The following is a 25693-nucleotide window of genomic DNA, read 5'->3' as shown; positions in this document are numbered from 1 at the left end:
GTTTGGGCAGTACAGCCCAGTACAGCCCCATCTCACCCACTCTGCTCCTCCCTGTGCTCAGGGAAGGACGGATACAAAGAGAATCACCTGGGGAAGTTTCAGGCAGCGGTAACAAAGCCTGTCTCCACAGAGGGGAGGCTAATTACACAGCTAATTAATCCAACAGATGTCACTTTAAATGCCTGTTTCTTTGTGATTCTGTTGCACACATCATGCTGGTTAAACAGACTTCATGGACCCCGTTCAAAATGCCTGTGCAGGCTGCTGGGAGCTGCCAGGGAGACCCCAGGGTGCCCTGTTCCCCAGGGAGCAGCGAGTCCCAGGCAGCCTGCTCTGGCTGCACTGTGCACAGACTGCACGTGGGGGAAATGCCTTGTACTGGCTCTGCTGAAGGGATCGAAGGGATTGTTTACATTCTTGCTGCGAGTACAGGGCTGGGGCAGAGGGGACCCCGTCCTGCCCCATCAGCTCTGCTTGGCATGAGGAGGAGAGTTTGGAAACCTGAGCTCTGGTGAGGTCAGCGCTTCACACCCCAGGCGGTGGAGGGCACAGAGTGCTGTCTTGTCTGTCTGTCTGTCTGTCTGTCTGTCTGTCTGTCTGAGGTGAATGTGGTCTGTCCGCTTGCTGCAGCACTGGGAGGGCTCCCTGCTCTGCCTCCTCAGGAGAGAGGCAAAATGAACATTTCTTCAACGTTTGAAGTGAGGCTTTGCTCGTGGGGGCAGAGCGTGGCGCGGTGTCCCTGCAGAAGAGGGGAGCAGCCCCATATCCTGGTGTGAGCTGGTGCTGTGTGCTGGGAGTCAGTGTGGGGCGGCTCCTGCCGGCCTCCCTGAGGCTGCCCCGTCACATCTGGCTGCCAGCCGGGGCAGTGGCACAGCCGTGGCACACGGTGCTGTCGGTGCAGGGATGTTGTGGTGCTTCCCCCGTGGTGTGGCTCTGCAGGCTGCTTCCGTTTGGGCAGCGTGTGAACGTGTGTCCCTCAGCCCTGCTGTGGCCAGCTGTGCCACGCTGCCTGGGCATGTCCCCATGGAAAACTGGGCTTGGGAAACGTCCTGTGTTCTGTGTGTGCTGCCTCGGCCTTTTGTTCTACTTGGGTGCCAGGGGAGTCAGACGGTTCCGTGCATCTCGCTGAGCGGATTCCTTCTGCACACAGTGGGCTCGTGGCTGCAGCCCGGGACCAGGGCCCCCAGCCGTGTGCTGTGGGGGAGCTGCTGCAATGGAAATGCAGCCCCAGCACTCCAAAATGCCCCGTGAGAGAGTGCTGCAGGCAGTGGTTGAGCTGCCTGGTACAGCTGCGGGGGAAGAGCATCTTCCCGGGGTCTCGGCATCCGCGATGAGTCGCAGTTGGCTGCTTGATTCAGTGTAATGGATGTGTGCTCATTTCCCACAGCTGATGAGGATTATATCAGCTTGGTTTAACAGTCTCATTTGCTGCTCCCAGTGCACACTTGTTTTAATGCGTTTCAGTTAATGAGGTAGAAGAGAGAATGAGGTGTTACTGTTTATGTACAGACAGCGAGGCTGTGCCGAGGGCTCTGGAGCCCGGCAGTCCCTGCCCAGTGCTCTCCAAGGGACAGCATTAGCTGGCATTTATAGAAAATTTATTGGCTGCGGTTTATCCAGGTAAAATTTCTCCCAGTGGTGCACATTTCTCTCTTCTGCCTACCTTATGCTTTATTGCAAGCTGCAAGACGTGTTGCCAGCAGCCTGTCCACAGGCAGGGATGTCAGTGGGCTGAGGGGCTGGTGTTGAGTATCACAAAACACCCAACACGTCTGATGTGGGCAAAGCCGCTGCCATCTCCCTGGGGTAAAAGGTTCTCCTGTGCCCCGAGGGGTTTATTTATGGCTGGGGCGCGCCGTGCTTTCATTGTTGCACTGCTGAGGTGTTGTCAGGGCCGTGCAGAGCCAGGCCCTGGGTGAGTCGGTTCCTTGAGCGGTGCCCTCGGAGCACCTGCCTGCTGTGTCCCCTGCAGAGCAGGTGTGGAAATGGACACCATTGCCCAGTGTGACTCTGCCTTCCTGAGGAACTGGTTATCCTTGTGCTGGTGGTGAATACTTGCCGTGGGGTGGCTGGAGCTGCACTCCTCGGAGTGGCATCCCGCGTGCCCAGCCCTGGTGCCAGGGGATGGCTGAGGCCGCTGCCTGTGTGCTGGCTGAGGTCCAGGCTGGCACCAGGGCTGGCAGCAGCCAGGGGCCGTGCACGCAGCGCTGCTTTGAAGGTGAAGCTGCTGTTGGTTTAAGCGGGAATTAAACAATTACCGCGTCTTAGTTCTCCCCACCTCCGGTGGATTGACTCTATAAATTGTCAGCCTGTTGACATTTTAATGTGAATTATGTCATATGGTATCCCCTTTGATTTCAGCATGCCTTAGTTTGTAAATACACGAGCCTCTCAAAGGGCTGTGGTTAGCGCGCACGCGGAGGCCTCGGGGGTTTTGGTGGGGAAGGAGAGCAGCGCTCACGCTGGTGCCTGGCACGGCTCACACATCCACGGCTGCCGGAGCACCCTGGGCTCACGGGGCTGAGGGACCCACAGCCTGGCACCCACTGCATCCCCCGGGTCCCTCTGTGCGTGCTGTGGTGCTCCCCTGCCCTGCGTGGGGTGAGCGCTGCCCGTGTCGAGTGGGGCTTCTCCTGTGCCCATTGCTGGCCAGCTCCTCCAGCCAGCTGTGTCTGACCCCTGGTCTGGTTCCTGCTGTCACATCCCTGTCCCCATCCAGCCCCCAGTGTGTGCTGCACAGAAACTCCGAATTCAGCACGTCCTGGGCACTTGGGTCAGCCTTCTGTCACGTTCTCTGAAAACCGGCCCAGGGAGTCGTTGTGGGGTTGACATGGAGGGGCTTTAGGCAGGGCCAGCAGAAGAGCAGGGAGCTCTCCTGGGGTGACCCCTTCTGCCCTCAGGTGAGACTCACCTCCCTCCTCTCCAGCACAAAGCCAGAGGGTGTGAGTTTGAGAATTGATTCCCTTCCCTTCGCCCCCGACATTTGTGGGACTGCTGTGTAACTTGGGTTGGTGCAGGTGTGCCGTGTTGGGGCCACGTTTGTACTCTCGGGTGTGTGCAGGGTGCACGTGCTGTGGCACCTGCTGCTGAGCCCAGGAGTGCTCCTGGAGGGGCACAGAGCAAGGACAGTGCCTGGCTTTGGCTGTTCACCCCTGGCAGCAGTGCTGGAAAGGGACCAGGGGCTGGCAGTCCCTCCGACAAGGGACTGGCTGTCCCAGAGCAGGTTTCCAAGCATGCTGTGACCATGGGTGGGAGACGTTCAGAGGCTTTGGAGACCTGCAGATGATGTTTTCATGTCATGGGGTCTGTGTTACAGACACCTCTGGCTGCCTGTCAGTGTTTTTCATGGTCCCACAAAGCAGCACCTTTGCTTTTATCATTTTCACACTCCTTGGCTCTGACTTACCTGGATTTTCCAGTGCATGCCCACCTGGGCCTGTCAAAGTGTCTGACTCTGGGCTGTACAGGGGGATTATCCAGACATGAAACCTGCAGACTGACCTCCTGCTAGCATATGGTAACCATGAGCAGGTATTTTTGCAGACAAGTTAATCCCATGTGGTCACAGAAATGAGAATTTTGGGGCAGCTGGAGTAACTGGAGTTACACCTGCAATTTCATAAACAGGGTCTAGAAAGCTATTATCTCCTCACACCTTTCTGTGAGTGATGCTGCTCCCAAAAAAACGTTTTGTTGCTTCTGTTTTATTTTTGAATTGCAGTGGTGAGTCCACCCTCCTAATGCTGAGTGTTTGTCATTTAGCCCGTGTGTGTCTCTGCAGACTGCCCACTGGGATTGCAGAGCCACAACAGCTAAAACCAGTGGTAGTGGGCCTCGTTTTTCCCAGGGGTTTCTGTGCCTGTGAAGGCAAATGCCAGTGGCTGCAGATACACAAAGGAAGGAACAAAGAGAGCACCAAAGAGCAGAGACATTTATCACATCGGGTTTGCTCTGTTTGCCTCAGTGTGCTTCTGCACTCTCCGTGTTCTCCATTGCTGTAGTCTGTCTTGGAGGGAATAGCTGTAACTAATGCTCAGAGCCCTTCTGTTCTCTTAGATCCCTCTGCAGAATTATACTAGGGTTGAATGGGATTTCATCTATAGACAGGAGGTACAGAGCAGCAAACGCAGCTGTTGACAGGCTGGGAGCTGCTCGGTGGCAGTGTGCAATCGTGAGGCGGGCAGCTGTGTGCTGTGGGTTGCGGTGGGTCACTGCTGGAGCCCAGGTGGGCTGGGGGCTGTTCCATGCCCCAGGACTGGGGGGATCTCCCAGCTGAATTTGGAGCAGGCTGTTTGAGGGCTTCTCCCCCCCGAGAGCTTGGTGGCTTTCCTTACAGAGCCCTGCTCAGGGGTGTGGGGCAGGGAGCAATTGCATGAATTTCTGTGCACAGCTCTTAGGACACATTAGTGTCCATTGAGTCATGGGGCCCTCACAACCTTGTAGAACATAGCAAGTAGCAGGTTGCCTTAATTCAGCCCTTTGTGTGCAGACATTATTTTGGTTCTTAATTATAAGTAGTTCCATACATATTTTTCCAGCAGGATTCTTGCCTCATTCTGTGAGTAATTATTCCATTTCTTTTTATCTTCCTCTTTCATTACATTGCCCCAGGCTTTGTCTAAATACAATCCAAAGCTTTCACTGAATGAAGAATTATTTATTTTCTCATGGGCATTTCCGTGGTGCTTGTGTTCTGTTTGTGTTTCACAGACACTCAAAGAACTTACCTTGGCAGTGTGGTCTGAAATCAGCTTCAGATCTTGTTCAGGGTAGGCTGATGCCAACACGTGTCTCAGCTGGTGCTCTGCTGCCCAGCCTGGTGCCCAGCCCTGCAGCCTGTGCCCCTGGAGAAGGGAGTATTATATATTTCCTCTTTCTGCTCCCATTCTGTCATATTAGTCCATCATGGCATCCTTTAGTTTTCCTTCCTCCCTTATCACCTGATGTTGAAAAATCCTTGTTGTGGACTGCGGGCAAAGGATGGGCTGAGTCTTTTGTTTTTCCAAGGATCTCTGTTGGCTTCTGCACAGGGAGATCGTGTCCTCCATGTCTTTGATACTGATACTCTGTGATTTATGGAGATGATTGAGCAATTGTCTTGTGCGTTGCTGTTACTGGTTTTGGTTATCTGCTGGGAGTTGAGGGGTACAGTGCTGTAAGAAGTTAGAAGGAAGCAGTGTGAAAACCAGGAAAGCTTCAGCCCATCACAGCTTCCCTGGAGATGGATGAAGCAGTAAATCCCAGACGAGGGGAACTGATCTGTGTCCATAGTGTTTTATTAAACAGTGTGAGCTCAGGCTGTGTTTCATGTCTGGTGCAGGGTCCCACACGGTTCCATGGTGCATTATTACAGCAGTCCCTGGCTGCCCCTGCACTTTGGGACACAGGGGTGTCGCACAGTCCTCAGGCTTTTCCTTCTGAGACCATTGGTTCCTCTCCAAAAGACTTAATGGGGGTGGAAAAAAACATTTTAATTCAAATCCTTAAAGCAGGCTCCACACGTGGAGAGGGGTTTGGGTGGCAAAGCGAGCTGCATTTTCCGAGCTGTGTTATCAGCACAGGACCAAGGAGTGTGCTGCATCAGGGCCCCTCGAGAGCCCTCCTGTGTCACACAGGGATCCTTGCCCTGGCTGCCACAGGAAACCCACCATCCCCGGCAGGGAGAGCCCCAGCCTGGCTCTCTGTTACAGAAAGCCCTCTTCAATCTCTCAGCAGCTGCACAACTACAATATGGACAACAGATTTCAATCCTGCTGTCTTTCCAGGTTCCCCCCAGACTTTTGATTACGTAATTTACTTTTTATCCAGTGTTTTTCCATATTCCCAGGCTGCTCTGGTTCACCTGAGTGTTCACAGCTTAGCAACTGACACTGAACTGATTATTTTCAAGTAGATGTACAAAATGTGTTATAAATGTCTGGGCAGTGGCATTGTGAGGCCTGCTTATGGTTACTGTCTTCAGTTGTTTTTTACCCATTTGTTTTCCTGACCCTGGAAAAGACAGGGCTCCCTGAATTCCTCAGCTCCTGCCTGTCCCACTGCTGAGATAGGAGTGGGCTGGAACCCCTGAGTCTCTTCCTTGGTGATGTTGCTGCTTTCTGGCACAAATATTCTTTTCTTTTTTGATCAGTCCATCCTATTGTTGTCCATACAGTGCTTTTCTGGCAAAAGTGCAGCTTTTCCTCCGTGTTCCTCCAGGGATGGCAGCATCCATGGAAGTATGAAGTGACAAAACGGTATGCTTTCCTGAGGATTGGAATGTCCCAAATGCAGGCTTTGGTTCAGTTGCGAGAGTTCAGCCATTCCCAAGTCTGTGCTGCCCACAGGAGCTGCTGGGTGAGGCTGTCCCAGGAGGGAAGAGGTCACTTTGTGTGGAGTTTGTTGGCTCCTGTTGGCCAGAGGTGCCCTTGCAGGGCTGTGCTGGGCCCTGTGCTGCAGCCACAGCCGGGCAGGGCCGTGCAGGGTGGAAGGGCAGCACTTTACAGGCCAGCAGAGAGGAAATGTGCTCTCATGGTGCTGTGGCTTCAGCACTATAATTAGCAGGATCGATACTCACGCTCTGTGTGCATCTCCATGTGCAGCAGCGCTTGTTCTCCCAGCGGAGATTTTGGGGAGCTGGAAGATTCTCTGCAGTTAAGTTGTAGTTGCCCAAGGGTGGATCTCCTGTGTCGGCAGAAGAGGGAGTTGGATGCTGTTAGGAGGGTGCCCAGGTGCAGTCAGAGCTGTTCCTTCCCCGCTCTCTGGGCTGCTGTACGGTGACCCAGGTGTGCAAGGGGTGCCTGTGCTGCTGGAGTCGGGCACTGCAGCTGGACACAGCACCTCTGGCTGCTCCCTCGGCATCTCCTCCCTCCTCGGGAGCTCTTCAGCCAGCATCCCGCTCTGCTTCCCCTGCACAGCTGGGCCAGTGCTGGCTCCCCGTGCGCCTTGTCCTTCCTCGAGACATGGCAAGGAAGTCTGCCACAGGAGGAGTCTTGGTGAAGCTCTTGGCTGTCAGCTGTCCCCACACAGGTTTGCGCCTTCGGGCGTCTCTTCCAAGGAATGATTAATTAGTGCTTGCAGGTCTGTTGCACAACTAAAAAGGTGTGGGGGCTGTGATTACAAGTTCAGCCTTTCTTGGCACTTGCTTTCTGTTAAGCTCTGTTGTTCTCTGTGCACAGAGCCATGGGACTGTGGGTGTGCAGGGATGCTGCTCATCACGGGCAGCATAAACAATGTCCTTGTTAGGAGCTGCTCCAAGACCCTGGGAAGAAGTTGGCTGCTGAAGCCGAGCAGTAGCTGGGACTGTGCCTCCCCCTGGGCTTTAGCCCCTCCTCATTAAGCAGGTCCGGGCTATTGATTGGGAGCTTGTGTTTGGAAGAGTCTTACTTACTCTATGCATTATCTTGACAGATTGATCAGACCTGATTGAGAACCTCTTAAAGGAACGAACAGCTGTAATGGGAAAGTTGGACTCTGTCATCCGTTAGGATGATTCTGGGAGCGAGAAGAACGAGGCTGACATCTTGGAGCAATTGTATTTACAATTAACATGGCTGAAAACGATTGCCTCTATTGATCCCCCCTTCCTGCAATTACAGCCCCATTGTTTACATTCCAGCACTTCAGTTATAAAAAGGAAATTCAATAATTATTGCATTATTTAAAGTTAAAGTGCCACAGAGTTTGCTGGCTATGCTTGCTGGTTGATTTAACGTTCAGTAAAATCCATGCTGAGCTCTCCATCCTTGGGCTGAGCAATATTTGGCTTTTAATGAGACTTCAAGGGCTGGTGGAGCAAGCCCCATTTGCTGGGTCGCGTTTGGGTTTGTGGGGGATCCCAAAACCTTGCAGCATGGCTACATGGCTAACAAGGAGAGCAAGTGGCGTTCAGTTATTGCAGGCAGGGCTGGAGGGCTCAGGAAATAGAGATGTGCTGGGGTGTAGGGATGGGCTGTTAATGGGGACAGTTGTGTCTGTTCTTGGGAACTTGGCCTGGTACCTCAGGCTCTGTGGCACAAGGGAGTGCCACATTCCCAGCCTCTAGGTAAGAAAGATAAGGATAAGATAAGCAGTTGCCACAAGCTCAGGGAGTGCTGGCGCTGCAGCACGGAGGCAGGAGCAGGGCAGGGTTTGTAACCCTGCTCCTCTGGAAACAGTAAACAATTCAGCACGTTGGCTGGATATGACAGAGCAGAAGTTGAGCTTTTGGAGGTGCTGCTGGATGCAGGGTCGCTTTCCCCCCTTGCAGGAGGGGAGGCTGCTGGCGCTGCAGCCCTGCCCAGCGCGGGTCCCACTGCCGCCCCCCGCCCAGGAAATTCCAGCTGGGGCTGCAGGTGTGAAAGGAGAGCAAGATGGATTGGCCAGCCCTGACTTTTATGGAGTACTTGGAACAGACCAGCATCAGACAGCTGCATCCACATGACTTTCATTAAAAATTCAGATTCTTCTCTTGCAGGGCTGTGTGATTTATCTTGTGCAGCACATCAGAGGCACACGGGGCCGGGAGATGCTCGCGAGGCCCCTGAGGTCTGCAGCGGGGTCGGGTCCCTTTCTGTGGTGACCCACAGCCCCCACTGTAGGGGTCACCTCGTGTCCCTCCCCAGGGCCGCACAGTCCTCATGGCACTGAGGGGTTTCCTACCAAGCCTGTGACTGATTGCCCCTGTCTGACCTCACTCCGAGCAAGAGGCAGTCTCTGGGTTTCTCCTGTGCTGCGGGTCTGCTGGCAGGGCCGCAGTGGTTCCAGCAGCTCCTGAGCCTGGGTCAGCCTCTCCCAGTGAGCGCTGAGGCTCTGCCTGCTTCGTGTGCTGGTTCTGCTCACTGGGGCTGCTCAGCATCAGTGCTTGTAGGAGGAAGCCAGCGCAGTGCACCTCTGTGGTGCTGCTTCTTTCTGTGGCTTTTGTGACCTTCCAGCAGATTTTTGGCTCCTTCTTCCCCAGCTGCATCTGTCAATTCTTTGAAATCACTGCTTTACCCATCCTAACAGAGCTGAGTGCTGAGTTCAGAGGTACGAAAAGTGTTACATGTGGAGAAAATCTCTGCCAATGTTGAAGCCTGACAACGTCTTTTTCAAGAAGCTCCGGTTAGTGGAGTGGGCTTTGTATTCATGGCAGGGTATGCTGTGAAGTGGGAGTGCTGGCAAGTGCTGTGGAGGAGCTTTCTGCAGACTGCCAGTGACCCTGTGAGTTGTACCCTGTGAGCATTTTCTGCTTAGCAGAATAAAGCAGTTCTGAGGCAGACACTGGACAGTGATGGCTGGACAGTTGGTGTGGCGAGACTGGCCAGCCTGGCACCGGGGCAGTGCCAGTGGAGCGGTGCCACCAGGGCAGTGGCACTGGGGCAGTGCCAGTGGAGCGATGCCAGTGGAGCAGTGCCAGTGGAGCAGTGCCACCGGGGCAGTGCCAGTGGAGCAGTGGCACTGGGGCAGTGCCAGTGGAGCAGTGCCACCAGGGCAGCGCCACCCCGGCCACACCGCGGGGCCAGGGCAGAGCAGGGGCACACCGAGGGGCAGCTGGCACCGAGCTGGGGCAGAGCAGGGAGATGAGGCCCCTGGGCCGGCCCGGGCTGGTTTGGGGGGTGTGTGTGTGGGGACAGGTGCTGGGGGCCGTGCTTGGTGCAGGACAGGAACGCCCCTGTCCCCAGGGAGCTGCACTCCTGAGCCGTATGGTTTCCATCAGAGCGTTCCTCTCTCTGTTTCTGATTTGAAGTGTAGCTTTGACTCACCCTGATCAATATTTTGCATGCCATGCGTGAAGAACCAGATGTTGGAAGTTTCCTATTGTGGAGAGGGAGGGGGGAACACCCCCTCAGACTCACAGAAATCGATGTTTTCTGACAGAAGTTGGTTGGTTTTCCTTGGAACAATACATTCTTTTGATTTTCGAGTTGATTTGTCTTCTAACAAGGTTCTGGTTTAGTATTTTGAATTTGTTTCCTGTGATACGGATAAATTCTCACAAGGGGGAAGTTTAACAGTGTGATGGGCAATAACTACACGTACTTGGACAACATTTCATGGCCTCAGCAGCTCGCGGCTCGGACTGGCTCGGCCCTGGTGTCTGCTTTCTCTGGGCTGCTCCTTTCCTCCCCTGCAGGGTGGATTGAACCAGGTGCGTGTGCCCAGGCTGGGCTTGGGGCACCCTCAGCCCGTGGCTCCTCCTGCACTGTGGGCAGGTGAGGCTGACCCAGCACAAGAGGTGCTTGAGAGGAAGCAAGACGGGAGCATGAAACAAGACACACTTACTAAACTGTTTAAAACAAATGTTTTCCTAAAACCCCCGTTTAAATGAGAGCAGTGCAGACTGTGCCTCTGGTTCCACAGAGACCATGTCCTTAATATTTCCTTGAACCCGTGACCGGATTTTTCTCTAATTGCTCACTGGGGGTTTTCTCTGGCTCGGCGCAGGAGCTGCTGCTGAGCCCGTGGGCACTTCCCGAGCTCAGCACGGGGTGTGTGGGATGGGAGGATGGGGCTGGTGTGGCTCCTGGGGATGGACGGGGCTGGGTTGGCTCCTGAGAACAGGGCTGGTGTGGGTCCTGGGGATGGACGGGGCTGGTGTGGGTCCTGAGAACAGGGCTGGTGTGGGTCCTGGGGATGGACGGGGCTGGTGTGGCTCCTGGGGATGGACGGGGCTGGGGTGGCTCCTGGGGATGGATGGGGCTGGGGTGGCTCCTGGAGCCAGAGCCAGGCCGGCAGCAGGATGGGATCAGGAGGCTGTGGCAGGGGTAGGCTGTAGGCTCAGGGCAGGGGACGGCTGTGGTGGGCTCAGGCACAGCCAGGCCGGCAGCAGCGTGAGCCAGGGAGGCTGTGGCAGCAGGGTGAGCCAGGGAGGCTGTGGCAGTGGCAGCAGCAGAGCCAGGGAGGCTGAGGCAGTGGCAGCAGGGTGAGCCAGGGAGGCTGTGGCAGCAGGGTGAGCCAGGGGAGGCTGTGGCAGTGGCAGCAGGGTGAGCCAGGGGAGGCTGTGGCAGCAGGGTGAGCCAGGGGAGGCTGTGGCAGCAGGGTGAACCAGGGAGGCTGTGGCAGCAGCGTGAGCCAGGGAGGCTGTGGCAGCAGCGTGAGCCAGGGAGGCTGTGGCAGCAGGGTGAGCCAGGGAGGCTGTGGCAGTGGCAGCAGGGTGAGCCAGGGAGGCCGTGGCAGTGGCAGCAGGGTGAGCCAGGGAGGCCGTGGCAGTGGCAGCAGGGTGAGCCAGGGAGGCCGTGGCAGCAGGGTGAGCCAGGGAGGCCGTGGCAGTGGCAGCAGGGTGAGCCAGGGAGGCTGTGGCAGTGGCAGCAGGGTGAGCCAGGGAGGCTGTGGCAGCAGGGTGAGCCAGGGTGGCATGGCCGCAGCAGAGCCAGGCTGGCGAGGCTGCGCTGCCTGCGATGGGCACGCCGCTCTCGTGGCGGGCTCGCTGACCTTTCGTGCCTTAAGCCATTCGTCTTTTTCTGGCTCAGGAAGAGGGTAACGCATGCAAACAATAGAAATGAGATGAGGAAGAAGTTCTTATAAGGGAAAACAGCAAAAAATCTTTTGAGGGCACCAGTGGGATTAGTGCCCTCGTGGATTCTTCAAATATTACAGTGAATTTAATTAAATACATCGTGATCCCAAAAGAGGCTCGTCTAATTAGCCAGATCTAGAATACATTTATTCTCTTTCCTTGCTCTTCCAATGAGGAGCCTCAGCATCAGCTCATATCCTATTTTTAATCATTCCTAGACTCAGAGGGCTCTCCTTCCTCCGTGTGAGCACGGCACACAGCGCTGGGTAATATGTGTCTTTAATCTTATCTCAGCTGTAACTGAGATAATAAGCATCAGAATTTTTTACTAGAAGGTCCTGGCTGCACGTAGGCAATATTTTTGATTGACAAACCTCAAGATCCTGTCCAAATCGCTGTACTTGTGCCTCGGGCCAAGAGCGTGCTGAGGAAAGAGCTCCATGAGATGACACAAAGACTCAGGGAGGTCTCGGGGTTGGATGGAAGGAGCTGGCAGGCAGTATTGCACAGCTGAACTGTTGGGTGTGCAATAACACACCTAACAGTTCAGCTGTGGAAACACCAAAGGCCTTCATGGAGGGATCTCGTGTTGTTTCACCTTGGTATTCATTTTTTCTCAGCAAGTGACACTCCCTTACTGCTGCCCAGGGGGAAGGGACACAGCTGTGCTGTGGCGGCCAGTGTGGCTGTGCAGGGTGAATTCTACCCTCTGCTTCCCAGAAAGAATGTCCATGTCTGTGGGATCCATGACAGGAAATGGCTGCTTGCTTCCCCAGAGGCAGGGACCTGTGTACCAGGGGATTGATGGGTTTTGCCAGATAATTGTGGTATGATACTCCAGCATGGGCTGTGCTGGCTGTGACTGCACAGCCAGGGAGGGGACAGGGTTTTTCCAGGCAGTACCTGGCTGTGGGCTCACCATTGGCTTTTCAGCCAAGATCACAGCCATCTTGCAGGCCAGGCTGCTGCTTCCTTCCTGATCCAAGGGAGTAAATCCTGGATGCCAGAGAGCAGAGAGTTGGATGATGGACAGAATGTCTCTGCACCCTGCTTCCAAACACTGTGTCCGGGACCTCTTTATCTAGTGGATTTGTTGTGTCCTAGGGTTGCTTTGATTTTACTCTTCCTAGTTTTCCATGAGAATTCACCAAATTTAATGTTGAGTTTGTTATGCAGTTGGATCCCCTCCCAGGACAAGGTGTGAGTGTGAAGGAATGAGCCCTGAGTGGGTTGTGAGCAGGTGGTACTGCTGTGTCTGGTGCTTTCCCTCGCTGAGGGAGATGGTGTTGGCTGTGTCCCTCTGTGCTTTGGGCCCATTTCCGTGCATTTTGGTTTTTGTGCTCTTCATCAGGAGATGGTGCAATACCTTGGAACAAACAGGCGTTGTCTCAGTGGATCTGTGTCAAAATGTGGTTCCTTAACTGATTCCCAGGTGGCTTTTAGCGATTTACAGTGGGCTAACCCAGGAGGCTGGGGGTGATGAAGGTCACTGACATCCCTCTCTCTGCTCCCCACAGCATCTGCAGCACCATGAGAGCGGGGTGGAAGGGGAAAGCTGCTACTACCACTGTGTGCTGTGTAACTACTCCACCAAGGCCAAGCTGAACCTGATCCAGCACGTGCGCTCCATGAAGCACCAGCGCAGCGAAAGCCTGCGGAAGCTGCAGCGCCTCCAGAAGGGCCTTCCTGAGGAGGAGGAGGACCTGGGGCAGATCTTCACCATCCGCAAGTGCCCGGCTGCCGAGGCTGGTGAGTGCTGCTGCTGCTGGGCGTGAGCGGGGCCGGGCGAGGGCTCTGACCCTCTGTGCTGCTGGGGACAAACGGGGCCATGGCCCTGCCTCTGCTCCCTGCTGGGCGCTGACAGCTAATCAGTAATTATCATAATGGTCATTATCAGTAACACGTTCCAGGAATCCCACCTGCCTGAGGTGGGGTTTGCGAGGTTGAAGTGTGTGTGTTGGTTCAGGTCGGTGTCTTAAACCCTGGAATACTGTATGAGTATCTAAAGATACTGTCATATGTGGACAACTCCACAAACAGTGCACCAGTAGATGTTTTGCAATGAGTCAGGTGATGCCCTGAGCACCAGCATAAGCTGTGCCAGCTTGGCACTGATTTCTGGTACTGCAGCCACTCTGGACTGGGAGGAGGAGCTGGGCAAAAGGGGTGGGCAGGACATGTGAGTTTGCCACGTCTGCTTGCCATGTCCCCTCTGCAGTGAAGGGCTTGTGTGAAACATTTGCTCACACAGATCATAGGGCTGGGATTGCAGCTGCGAATCCAGCAGGAGTTAGTGTGCCTGAAAAGAGCAGCTAGGCTGGATGGAGTAAAGACTGTACTTTGTTTAGTCATGTAATGGATTGAGACGTTTTGAATGTTCTGAAAAACCCAGGTCTCCTGAAGCCCTTCCGGAGGGAGGGGGAGAATCATCCTGGGTCAGCTGGTTTGTGTGCTCAAGGCACGATGTGCTGGAGCAAAACCCTTCACAACCCTCATAGCTCCAAGCAGGACATTGCTTTATGGCTGCTGTGAAAATGGGTAAATCCTACAAACAGCCGTCTGGGGAACTGGCATTCTGCAGTGAATGCTCATGGAGACAAGGAGGGTGATCTTGACTGAGAGGCTTGAGAAGGGACAGCAGCTGAGGGAGAGCATGTGGGTTTCAGAAATGTCCCTGGAATTCCCGTCTGGGTCTGGGTCTCGTTGCTGTTATGTCTGTGAATAATGAGGATCTGAAATAAACCCACAACACCCCAAGAGTGGGACAGGAGATGTTTCATCAAGAGTTAAATTCAGTCTTGTGGAAGCAGCTGCCCAGTCTGTGACCCTGGTGGCCCAGCAGAGTGAGAGCAGGGAGCTCGCTCCCCAAAGGCCACGGTGACAACAGGAGCGTGGCACTGCCACCAGCCCGGGGGACAGCGGGGACAGCCGCCCATGCCCAGGAAAGCATCCCCAGCTCCAAGGGCTCTTTGGGCACGGCTCTGCGTTCTGAGCCGCTTAGATGCAAAATGAGCAGGGAGGGGAAACCATCCGTGCCCTTTGTGATAGACAGAACAACCTTGAAAACCTTGTTTACTCTAGAAATTTCTGTTTGCCTTGTCTTTTACTGTACAAACCTTATCTGTGCTGTCCGACCGCCCAGATTAGGACATGGCAGGTACTGGGAGGGCAGGAGCTGACTGGCTGGGACTGAAAACCTTTGGTGACCGTTTTAAAAAATGTGTTATTTTTGAAGTAAAAGTCCTGACAAGTCACTGAAAGGAAAGCTCGATTTACAAATATTTTGATTTCCTTTAAGCTTGTTGGTTCTTCAACAAAAACTGACAGCAAACAAGACACAATTTCTTGATCATATTGTATTTCAAAGGTTATGAATACAAGCAAGAATAAGGCTGCAGAAGGCAAAGGGGTATCTTGGGTTGGTTTTGCAAGTCACTTTAAGCTGAGATACTGAGATACTTAATTTCAAGCACTCCTGGGGCCCGTGGTTCAGCTGGTCGAAGCGGGGCACCTCAGTGGTGTGCTGGGCCAGGCATCCCTGCAGGGATGGGGGTCAGGTGTGGATGAGAAGCTGCTGTAACCCCCAGGGAAAGAAGGGGAGCTCCCATCTCCACTCACTGTGATCCCATTGCATCCCCCAGGTGTGGGGATGCTCGGCTGGGGGACACAGGGACAGTGTCGGTCTGTGCCCTGTGTCTCCTCCTGCTCTCTGGCAGGGTCTCTCCTGTGTCCCCATCAGTCCCCACCAAGGTGTTCATTGCTGTTTCCTGACCTCTGGCTGGACTTTTCCCACTGCCTTTTGGCACGGCGTCTCTGTGGTGTTGGATACGAGGCTCAGACACCTCGACGGGCACTTGTCCATGGCGCTTTGCTGGTCTGTGACAGTCTGGGGCACAAAGGGACAGTGGCTGTTGTTGCTGTGCTGCAGTCCAGGTGCAGAGGCGTGTTGTGTCCCGTGGCCTCGTGTGCTGCAGTGGAGTCACCTCACTGCCCATTGCCCTCCTGCTCCATCCCTTTGCTGTGCTGAGTGCTGCTGCTGGGGCTGAACGCTGCGTGTGCTGCTCTGCGTGTATCTACTCTGTGTGTGCCTGCTCTGTCTGTACTACTCTGTGTGCACCTACTCTGTGTGTGCCTGCTCTGTCTGTACTACTCTGTGTGCACCTACTCTGTGTGTACCTACTCGCTGCTGCCTGCAGCATGTAGGAGAGAGCAGTGCTGTCTGGAGATAGTGAGTAGATATTTGCTTGTGTAGATGCATCTCAATCTGTTGGAAGAGCTCTGATCACACCTTAATTAGTCCTCTAACAATCTGCAAAGGTCAGTGCCAATTGCCTGTTCATTTACATTTGTAATTGTGATGGTTCTTGATTGCACATTAGTTGCAGCTCGCTCCCTCCCACCCTGCAGCAGCCAGGCAGCCTGAGCAGCGCTCCAGGGACACGGGGACTTTGTCCCTGCCTGTGCCACCCCTCGGCCCTCTCCAAAAACCGGGTGGCTTTTGGGGAAGAGCATTGGGATCTGCCCTCGCAGCCAGTAAGGGGATGATGAAGCTGTTGGCAGGGAAATTATACGGACATCAGGCAGGAAACCCAGTCCTCCCTGAACTGGGTAATTAAAGACAATTAAACTTTTCTTTGTGCTTTGAGAAGTGTGCTCATTACGCAGGAGATGGGGGAGCGCTGGAAGTTCAGCTGGTTTGTTGATCAGAGAGAACACAGCTTCAGGGAAGGGGGCTTTGTCCTCTCAGGGCATTTCTGAACATCTCTGGCTGTGGTATCTGAGCTGCTGCCACTGCAGATGTCAGCCCCTTGCTGCAGCAGCATCTGTGTAATGTTACCCCATAAGCTAATTGATTTTTAATGATGGGGGTTTAGAGAAGAAAAAAGTAAAGAAAGAGTGGCCATAATAAAAACCAAAATGTTCTCAAGATGTTGGATGAATGCACTTACAGCTCATTAGATAATGACAGAAACAAATGTGAAACAACCTGCATCGAATTTTCATTCTGACTTTGGAAGTGTTTCCTTCGTCGCAGAAGGCATGGCGCAGCACAGCCCTCTCCGCAGCTCGGGCAGCGTGCACAGGGTGTGCCCAGGGCTGTGTGCTCCAGACGGGGTTGTTTTGGGGAACACCTTCACTGCAAAGCTCTGCTCTGAGCCCCCCGGAAAGCTGCTGGCTCCTGGGGAGGGGGCACGCTCAGAGCCCTGCTCCCCCTGCCTCTGCCCCGCGGGCAGAGCTGCCCTGTGTGTGTGCCCGCATCTCCCTCGCGTGTCGGTGTTTGACCTTTGCAGGGCCGGGAGCTGCAGGCTGCAATGGGATGTGAATCTTTAATGAAACCAAGTGTGTAAACAGAGCCACAGTATAGCCAAAGCAGTATTCAGATGAGAAAACCCCACGTGGTTTAAAACCGGTGGTTCCCAACCTCAGCATGACAGCAGCCTGACTCTGCCTGTGTCACCTGCAGACAGCTGCCCCTCCGCGCACTGAGTCATGCCATTCCTTCATCATCGTCACGCATGGAGTTTGTTACAGCAGGGCTGTGAGATGTGCCTTTGGGGTGGATTTTTCATGATAGCAGACTCATGATAGCTACTTCCAGTAGAACTTGTGAAGTGAAAGTTGGTAGTCATAAATCATATTTCTCCCTGCTTAAAATAAATTTAGTGGGATCTGATGTCCTCCACTTGGTCTCCATTAGAGACAGTGTGGTCATTCTTAATGACACCTGTCAGTCTCCAACTTCTGATGGAGGTAATGGAGGGTTTTGGAAAGAAATCACCAGTTTGCTTTGTAATCTCTCTCCAGTTTTTCATGGGACTTGATTTCACAGAGCAATTAAAAACTTACCAAGCAGATAACCTGTATGGTGCCTGCAGGAGAAGAGCACACGGAGCCCATGCTGCAGCATCTGCCAGTCAAAACCACTCTGCAGCTCTGGCCCTGGTCATGATGCCACAGTTACATGGCTGAAATCTGTGCAGAGGGCTGGGGAAGTAACTTCCAGGCTTGTCCTTGTTGGACACATTGAGTAATCTGCCAGCCCAGGTTACAGCCTGAGCTCTGTGTGCAAGCACCAAGTGCTGCCCAGCTTCATCTGTAGCTCCTGGGCTTTCTGCCTCTCCCTCTCCAAAACTCGGTCCTGCCTTTTCCCAGTGTGTGCTCTGTAAGCCCCGAGGGCAGGGGTCTGTAGTCCCTGCTCAGCTCTGTTTCCAGAGTGCTGTGTGTAAATGCAGCCCCTGCTCAGCTCTGTTTCCAGAGTGCTGTGTGTAAATGCAGTCCCTGCTCAGCTTCGTTTCCATTTTTTAATGGATTGAATGGCTTCAGGACCTTTTACCTTTCAGCAAGTTCCTAACAGAGTCACAGTATTTCTGGAAAGGTCTCTCCTCTGAGGGCCATCCCAAGTCTGGGCAGATGACAGAGCCTCTCCTCCATGGTCAGGCAGAGAGACAGGGGAAGCTTTTGGTTCTGCTTTAGTTTCAGTTTGCTTTAATGGTCATTGAAATCCAGCAAAAGTGTTTCCAGCAGCCGTGGATCAGGTTGGCTCCTTCAGAAGGCCTGAGGACACGAGGAGAGTCCAGCAGTCTGAGGAACTTTTAGGGGTCTTTCCTGGTACTGTCCTGTAACATAATTTCTATCTCTTCCCTCCTTGCGTCCTTTCTCCCACCTACATTTTGGAGAGCCCCATCCCCATCCCAGCAGCATCTCTCTGTCCTTTTCCAGTTGGGTTGAGGTCTGGGTCCACAGAATGCAGGGATAAAGTTGGTTCTCTTTAATATCTGGCAGAAGGAGATTTCCTTTGTTTTTTGGTTTTTTTTATTTTATTTTTTAGGGTTGGTTTTGAGTTTAAAGTCAAGAGCATTTGTGCCTTAGCTCTGCTCTGACCAAGCAGCAGCAGAGATAATCTCGAAAGGATATGAGAGGTTTAATCATTTTAATTTTGTTTTTATTAAAGTTGGTTGTGCCTCTTTTCCTGTGCCCCTGGTAGAGGGGGGCTGTAGCAGAAGCTGCCCAAAGGCTGCAGCATCTGGAGAATGACAGGGCAGCAGCACCCAGCCGTGGCAGGAATCCCACAGACTCCATCCTGCTCCTCCTCCCCTTGTCCTGGGCTGCTCGTGGCTTTCATTAAGCAGAAAGAGAGGAAGCTCTGACAGCTGACTTGTTCTAGGATGTTTTTCTTGTTCGACTGCATCTTAAAGCCCTTTCCACTTAGGACAAGTAAAAGAGGAAGCATCACCAGATGCTGCAGTACAACACTGCGAGGCTCCCAGTCCCTCCTCTCTGCTTTTTTCTGTGTGTTGAAGCCCAGCTCTCAAGAGTCTCCCTGAGCTGTGTTTCCCTTGGGGCTCAGGAGTGGCATCCCAGTCTCTTGGAGCTCTGTCCCTGAGGCTCTGCTGCCAGTGCCCAGGGCATGGAGCCCGCTGCGCCTTCTGCTTCTCTTCCCTGTTTCTCATTTCCCCTTTCTCCTGCACAATTTAGAATAGGGAACTGTTCTCCTGAGGACTTGGAGGTGGCTGTTCCGTGGTGTGGGTTGAGGACTGAAGGTCCCTCCCTGTGAGGGGTGAACCAGTAGAGCTTTGAAGACCTTGCAGGTACTGCAGCATGTCCCCAGGTGTGTTGGAGCAGGTGAATGTCCATGTGGGTGACGTGGGATTCACACTGGTGGCAGGCTGGCCTCCTGGTGAAGGTCCCATCAGTGGGGCTGTGCTGCTTCTGTCCCAGACTCGCCCCTGCTCAGGGGCTGTGTGTGACCAAACCCCTGCTTTGATCTTCTGCTGGTGCCACAAAGAGAAAGAAACCCTCCAAGACCTTAGACGTTCTCCAGCAACTGTTCCTCCACTTTTAGCCCTGATTTACGATGTTTCTCTCAGAGACTCTTGCAGCAGCTCCCATACAGCACCTTCCCACAGGTCTGACTCTTGTAGCCATTGCTGTGCTTCTGTTTTCTCCCTTGCTGTGGTGCTGGGCTTCAGATTAAATCTCTCTGGAGCAAGCGCCTCCCCCTGTGTTGGCAGGTTAATGAGCTGATAGAGCTGCCTGGCTGCTGTGCTGTTGTTGGTGTATTAGTTTGGAGTCTCTCCTCTCGTCCCACTGCTGGCTGCGCTGGGAGGGGCTGGAGGTTCAGCACAGAGCTCTGGTGGTCCCTCAGGGCCTCGTGCCCTGCTGGATGCCCAGTGCCAGCCTGGCAGGGACAGGGGCAGGCAGGAAAGGTCGCTCAGGTTCAGCTGGGCACAGGCTCTGTGTTAAAGGGCAGCGAGGGTGTTTGGCTGGTTTGTGAGTGAGCAGTGGAACAGGGCAGGCCTGGAGCAGCACGCTGGTGTGCCTGTTTGGAAGGTGGGTTGGAAGCCTGCTGCCACCAAACATGCCCATTTGGAGCTACAGGCTTCACTGTCCTGAGTGAAAGATCATTTGTTTATCAAAGCTGATACAAGCCTGCAGGGTCATGCTCAGCACTGTAACAGGATGTCCTTGCACCTCTCCTCTCCAGGGAATATCCGTGCAGGGCATCACTCCTTTCCTGGCTGTTCTGCCTTGTCCCTGCGTGGCTCTCCCATAGTTCATCTGCTGCAGGAGCACATGTCTGATGGTCTGCTACCCAAACCTCACCATGCAAAGCCAACACACTGCCCTGAATGAGAAAGTTGAGACCTCTGTTCAGAGGGGGCATTGTGAGAATAGGGAGTGCTCTCCTCCACCTCTAATCTGTAGGTTGTGGATTTAATTGCAAGAGATATACAGCTTGGGTTCTGAATTGGATTCCTTTTTTTCTGTACAAGCCATAGGCAGAATGAGATTCCATACATTTTCAGTGGGGTGATGGCGAAACAAGGGTTTGCAGCAGCTGGCAGTGACCCCTGGCCTGGCCCACGCCAGCATTGCCACTGCTGTGTGTGCACCTTGGGCCCCTCTGCTCATCCTGCTCCGGTCTTGTGTCTGCCTGTGCTTCTGAAATGCACTTGCCCCTGTCCCTCCTGCACGGCCTATTGATCCTCTGGTGATGACATTAACATCCTCAGAGCTGCCTGGGAGGGAGCTACCACATGCATTTATTTTTCCACTAAAACTCTAAGATTGGCTAATAACGTGCCTGTCAGCACCAGTGTCCTGCCTGCTCTGACTGCCTCAGAGGGAAATCTGGGGGCCCATAAACAAATAATAACCTACCCAAATCGAGGTCTCATCCTTGTTCCTACTAAAATTCAGTTCATGCCCTTAAGCAAGAGGGTTTCTCTCTTGTCCCAATACTCAGTTTGCTTTTCTGAGTTGCACTTCTCAATGCCTTTGCCATGTATTTTGTTTTGACCTCAGTGATTTCTTGAGGCCACAAGTTCCAAAGGTTAATTGGGAGCTGTATGAGAAATTATTATCTGTATTTGCTTCCAATTTGCATTTTTCTCCCTTTTCTGTGTCAGTCCTTCTGAAAGTGGTGAGTGAGAGACTCAGTGTTGGTCTGACTCTGCTGAACCTTCACTTGGATGCTCCTGTGAAGGCCACCTTCAGCTCCAAGAGCCTGAGCCCCCTCCTTCTCTGTACTTCCTCCTACCCCTTTTCAGGCTTTTCATTCGTGTGTGGTTGCTTCATTAAATAGATAGCAGTGGTTTGGGTTTTTTGGTCCCCTGTCAGTGTGTCAGGGGCAGGTTTGTGCTGGTCTGCAGGGATGTGCAGGCCTCTCCACACGGTGCACCCCAGAATCCGCACTGGGTGCCCCAGCCTGGGCCCCAAACCCCTGCATCTCAGTGTTGCTCTGGATGGTGTGTGCGGGGCCCTGCGTGCCCCCCATCCCTCCCCAGGGTTAGGGGTTAGGGTTGGGGCACCAGGGGCACAGCTGACGTGGCTGCCCATCTCTGCACTGCTGCACCTTCTCTGGTTACCAATTAAGCTGGAGCATTCTGGCCTTTTCCATCCCCTCCTCATGGTGATGAAGGTTGAATTAGGGCTGAGTGTTGGGATTGTTCCTTGGCCTCCACTGCTACTTTGCTGCCTCCTTTGTGGCCAAACAATGGGATTAATTTGGCCTTTGCCAGCCCTGCTCAGCGCGGCCGTTCCACTCACTGGGGCAGCCACGTCTGCCTTCCCCAGCACCACTGCTGGCTCCTGTTGGGGGTGTGTGGCGTGGAGGGGCCCTTGCGCTGTGTTTGTGTTGGGTCAGGGCCTGCTGGTCTCCTGCTGCTCCAAGGGACCTGCCAGGAGGAGCCGTGCAGGGCAGCAGCCCCTTCCCTTCCTGCAGCCCCTTCCCTTCTTGCAGCCCCTTCCCTTCCTGCAGCCCCGTCCTGCAGCCCCTTCCCTTCCTGCAGCCCCTTCCCTTCCTGCAGCCCCTTCCCATCCTGCTGCAGCCCCTTCCCATCCTGCAGCCCCTTCCCATCCTGCAGCCCCTTCCCTTCCTGCAGCCCCATCCTGCAGCCCCTTCCCTTCCTGCAGCCCCGTCCTGCAGCCCCTTCCCATCCTGCAGCCCCTTCCCTGCCTGCAGCCCCTTCCCTGCCTGCAGCCCCATCCTGCAGCCCTTTCCCTTCCTGCAGCCCCGTCCTGCAGCCCCTTCCCATCCTGCAGCCCCTTCCCTGCCTGCAGCCCCTTCCCTGCCTGCAGCCCCTTCCCTTCCCTGAGCCCCTTCCCTTCCTGCAGCCCCTTCCCATCCTGCAGCCCCTTCCCTTCCTGCAGCCCCGTCCTGCAGCCCCTTCCCATCCTGCAGCCCCATCCTGCAGCCCCCTCCCTGAGCCCCTTCCCTGCCTGCAGCACCACCTGGCAAGGACGAGCCCTGTCACAGGCAGCTCACGGGCGCCTTTCTGCCAGGGGCAATCATGCAGGCATAAATTCGGAAAGTTGCTAAGCTATGAGCAGTCTTATGAGCATTAAAAGTGTCCTCTTTGCCAGAAAGGTCATTCATAACTTGGCTGCGCCGCTGATGTACAGTCAGTGATATTGATTGATTAATGTATAAAAAGCACCAAATCCATTTGCTTCTGTGAAAGAGAATAAAGTGCAGTCGACTCTCTCTTTATTTTCACCTCATCCTTTTGTTTGAAGGACGTTTTTTTTTCTCTTTTTGTTTTGCCAGCTAGGTTTAAGGGGGTTACAAAAAGCCAGTTTCTGCCAAGTAATGCGTTCACAAAGGGAACATTGATTCACATCAGTGTCGCTTGAATTACCCTTAAAGGTTTGCCAAGGAGTTGTTCTTATATTAACCTTCTGTTCATCAAAGACGAAATAAATAAATAAGTCATAAAATCAGCTTCACTGCCCCTGCTGGAGTTGGATGCAAAACAGGAATTTCTCATGTTTGGAATTTGTGCTCCAGGTGCTGCACCTTGGCCCCTCTCCGCAGGCTCTTGGCCTTTTCCCTCCTGCAAAGCTGTTCCCCCAAGGCCCCAGTCTGAGCTGGGATGAGTGTTGATGGTTTTAGGGAGGGGGGCTCCTACAGGGGAGTATTTTCAGAAGGATGTTGTAGAAAAAGTTGATTTAATCATTGCAAGCATGACTAGGATGATTTCTGTGCAGGACAGTGAGGCCCAAGGCATTCTGCCCTGGCCAGGGTTGGCATTCTTCTTATTCACCCAAGGTCTTGTTTGTTTTTCTGGACTTACTGGGCCACTGGTAATTAATTCTGTGGTGTTGTCATTTTCCTCTAGTTAATTCTGAAGTGGGCAGTACCTTGGTGCCCATGGAGCTTTTGCAGCATCTCTCCTTGGCCTGTGTCCGGGTGCCCTGGCACTGTGCTCGTCCCCCCCAGAGTGGCCTTGTCCCCTGTGTGGGCAGCGAGGGGCTGCAGGTGTCTGTTCCTCGGGTGGGATGGCAGGCCCGTCATCCCAGACATGGCTGTCCTCTCAGCAGGAGCCCTGCTGCTTTTCTTCAGTGCCTTTTAACCAAACCTCTGCATTTTCACTCGGCCCCTGTTCCAAAACTGTGCAGTGCTGTTCAGTGACATTGCTTTTCTGGAACAGGAATTCCTTTGGCTTCTGCATGTCAGGCAGCTGTGCCCATCACACTTAGCCAGCAATCACAGAGCTTGGAAAGACAGGGTGTCCCCACCTGCCTGTCCTAACCCGGCAGCCCGTGGCGTTTCAGATATCCTGAGCCATCCCACCACAAGCGCTGCCCTCACTCTTGGTTTCCAGCCTGGCTGCATCTGGTGGGCTCCTCGGCTCCCAAGCACTGTCTGGAGCCCCAGAGGAGCTCAGCTGCTGCGTGCTGCTGGGGCCCGTGGGCGCCCTGTGCTGCCTGTGCCATGGGCAGCCTGACGTGCCCGTGCTCACGTGCACCAGTGCTGTTGTGGTGGTGCTCTGCACTGGTGCATGGGGGCACCTGAGGTCCCACCAACCTCCTCAGTGCTGCCAACATGGCACTTCAATTCCAGCATCTCTTGCTGGTGAAGAGTGCTGGTGATTGCCCTGCTGGCTGTGAGGGTGCACGCTGGGGTGAACCCCAAAAATGGCAGTGTGCAGGATCGCTGCAGGATGTTCCTCCCACATGTATGTCTGCCTCCTTTGCCTGCATGGTGCACGTGCTGTGCTGGCCCTGCAGCTCGTGCTGCCCCATCCCCAGGGGCAAGCCCCCAAACCCGGGCACAGCTGACAGCAGGGCATGGCACCTCACACCCCGGGAGAAGCCTTTGCCCCGTGACTGCTGTACAATCCAAAAGGAGAATCATCCTGGTTTTTAATGTGATTCTGTGACTGTGGGAGCACTGCAGCCGGCCGAGGCCCCCTCCCCCTCTGGCGAGGCAGTGAGGATTGGATCAGATGATACGGAGTGTGCATGCTGAGAATGAATCCATTTTCTCTCCTCCATCTCCCCAGAATAAATTAGAATTTGCCTGATTTAATAAAATGGCTTCATCTCTCTGCCATCTTTGCTATCTCCCATGTGCTTCATCCCCACCCCCCTGCAGGAGAGCAGCTCTGGCGTGTGGGGGTGCAGTGTGGGGCTGCAGTGTGGGGTGCAGTGTGGGGTGCAGTGTGGGGGTGCAGTGTGGGGCTGCAGTGTGGGGTGCAGTGTGGGGGTGCAGTGTGGGGTGCAGTGTGGGGTGCAGTGTGGGGTGCAGTGTGGGGCTGCAGTGTGGGGTGCACTTTGGAGCATCACGCGCTCTGCCTGCCCAGCTCTGCCCAGCACAGTGCAGCATTTGTGCCCGTGCCTCCCTTTGCTCGTTGTCCAGCATTGGTGCCCGTGCCTCCCTTTGCTCGTTGTCCAGCATTTGTGCCTGTGCCTCCCTTTGCTCGCTGTCCAGGGCAGGGGCTGTGGTTGCTGTTGGGTCGGTGTCATCTCCTGTCCGTGTGTTGCAGAGCTGCCCTCGCGGGGCTGTGGCTGCCATGCCGTGTTTGGGGACAGGCAGGGGGACACAGGGACAGCAGGGTCTGCCCCAGCGCCTGCTCTGCCCTGTGTGTGTGTGTGTGAGAGCTCATGGAGCGGCCGCAGAGCCCGAGGAGGGGGCCAGATTTGGGTGGCTTCACTACAGCCAAACCTTTTTCCTTGCCTGGATCTGGTGCTTTAATTCCTGTTTCCTAGGCTGATTTTTTCCTTTCCGTTCTGACACTAATTGCACCAGGCGCGTTGGGAGTGGCGGCTGCTGAGTGGTACCAGCTAAATGTTAAGAAAGGTTTTAAAAACAGACTGAACTCTTCCTTAATGAGGCTCAATCGTGCTCTCCTCCGGGTGGTTTTGTTTTGCTGATCTGTCAGTTTTTCAAGGATTTAATTGCACTTTTTTCATATTAGTCTTTGAAATGGGGCTAAGCAGCTTTCTCTAAAATGCAACACAAAAAGGAGAGATGCTTCCCTGTTTTCTTGCTTTGCTTTCATCACTCCAGGATCATCATCTGCCACTGGCACCAGGGACCCCGCAGTGATAAAGAGTAAAACCTGTGAGAGCACAGCGAAGGGCAGGCTGTGGTGGCCCCACAACTGGAAACCCTGGCCAGCGGTTCCCTTTGCTTCCCAGCTCCTCTGGCTGTCTCCACTTGGGTCTCTACTCTGGCTAATCCTGGAAGACTTTCCTAAGTTGGGTTTGAAGGGAGAAGCAGGAGGCAGAGGCTGAACTGGCTTGTCCAATGCAGCTCATTCCCAGCAGAAATGACACAAAAATGAGTCAGAACCAAGCAGTGCTACAAACTCTGGGAATGGTCATAGCCTCTGGAGCAGCTGAGCTTGGCAGAGCCTCTGGAGGCCTCTGGGCCCAGGCCCTGCTCAGAGGCAGGCCGGCCAGAGCTGTCTCTGCTGGGTCTGCAGCATCTCCAAGGTGTGGAGACCCCGC

At 54.2% G+C, this 25693-nt stretch overlaps 1 protein-coding gene across 7 annotated transcripts in view; it reads left to right on the top strand.

Moving 5' to 3' along the window:
- Positions 1–25693, top strand: part of ZFHX3 (zinc finger homeobox 3) — a 376930-nt gene that overhangs the window by 312752 nt on the left and 38485 nt on the right. For all 7 annotated transcript variants that reach the window (XM_074550648.1, XM_074550646.1, XM_074550642.1 and 4 more), the window contains one exon: positions 12973–13204. In XM_074550648.1, coding sequence (XP_074406749.1) covers positions 12973–13204 — 232 coding nt within the window. The remainder of the gene's footprint in view (positions 1–12972; positions 13205–25693) is intronic.

The sequence above is a fragment of the Zonotrichia albicollis genome, chromosome 13, assembly GCF_047830755.1.
Source record: "Zonotrichia albicollis isolate bZonAlb1 chromosome 13, bZonAlb1.hap1, whole genome shotgun sequence".
NCBI classification, from domain to species: domain Eukaryota; kingdom Metazoa; phylum Chordata; class Aves; order Passeriformes; family Passerellidae; genus Zonotrichia; species Zonotrichia albicollis.
Note: the sequence above shows the minus strand (reverse complement) of the source record. Positions and strands in the feature narration are given on the sequence as shown.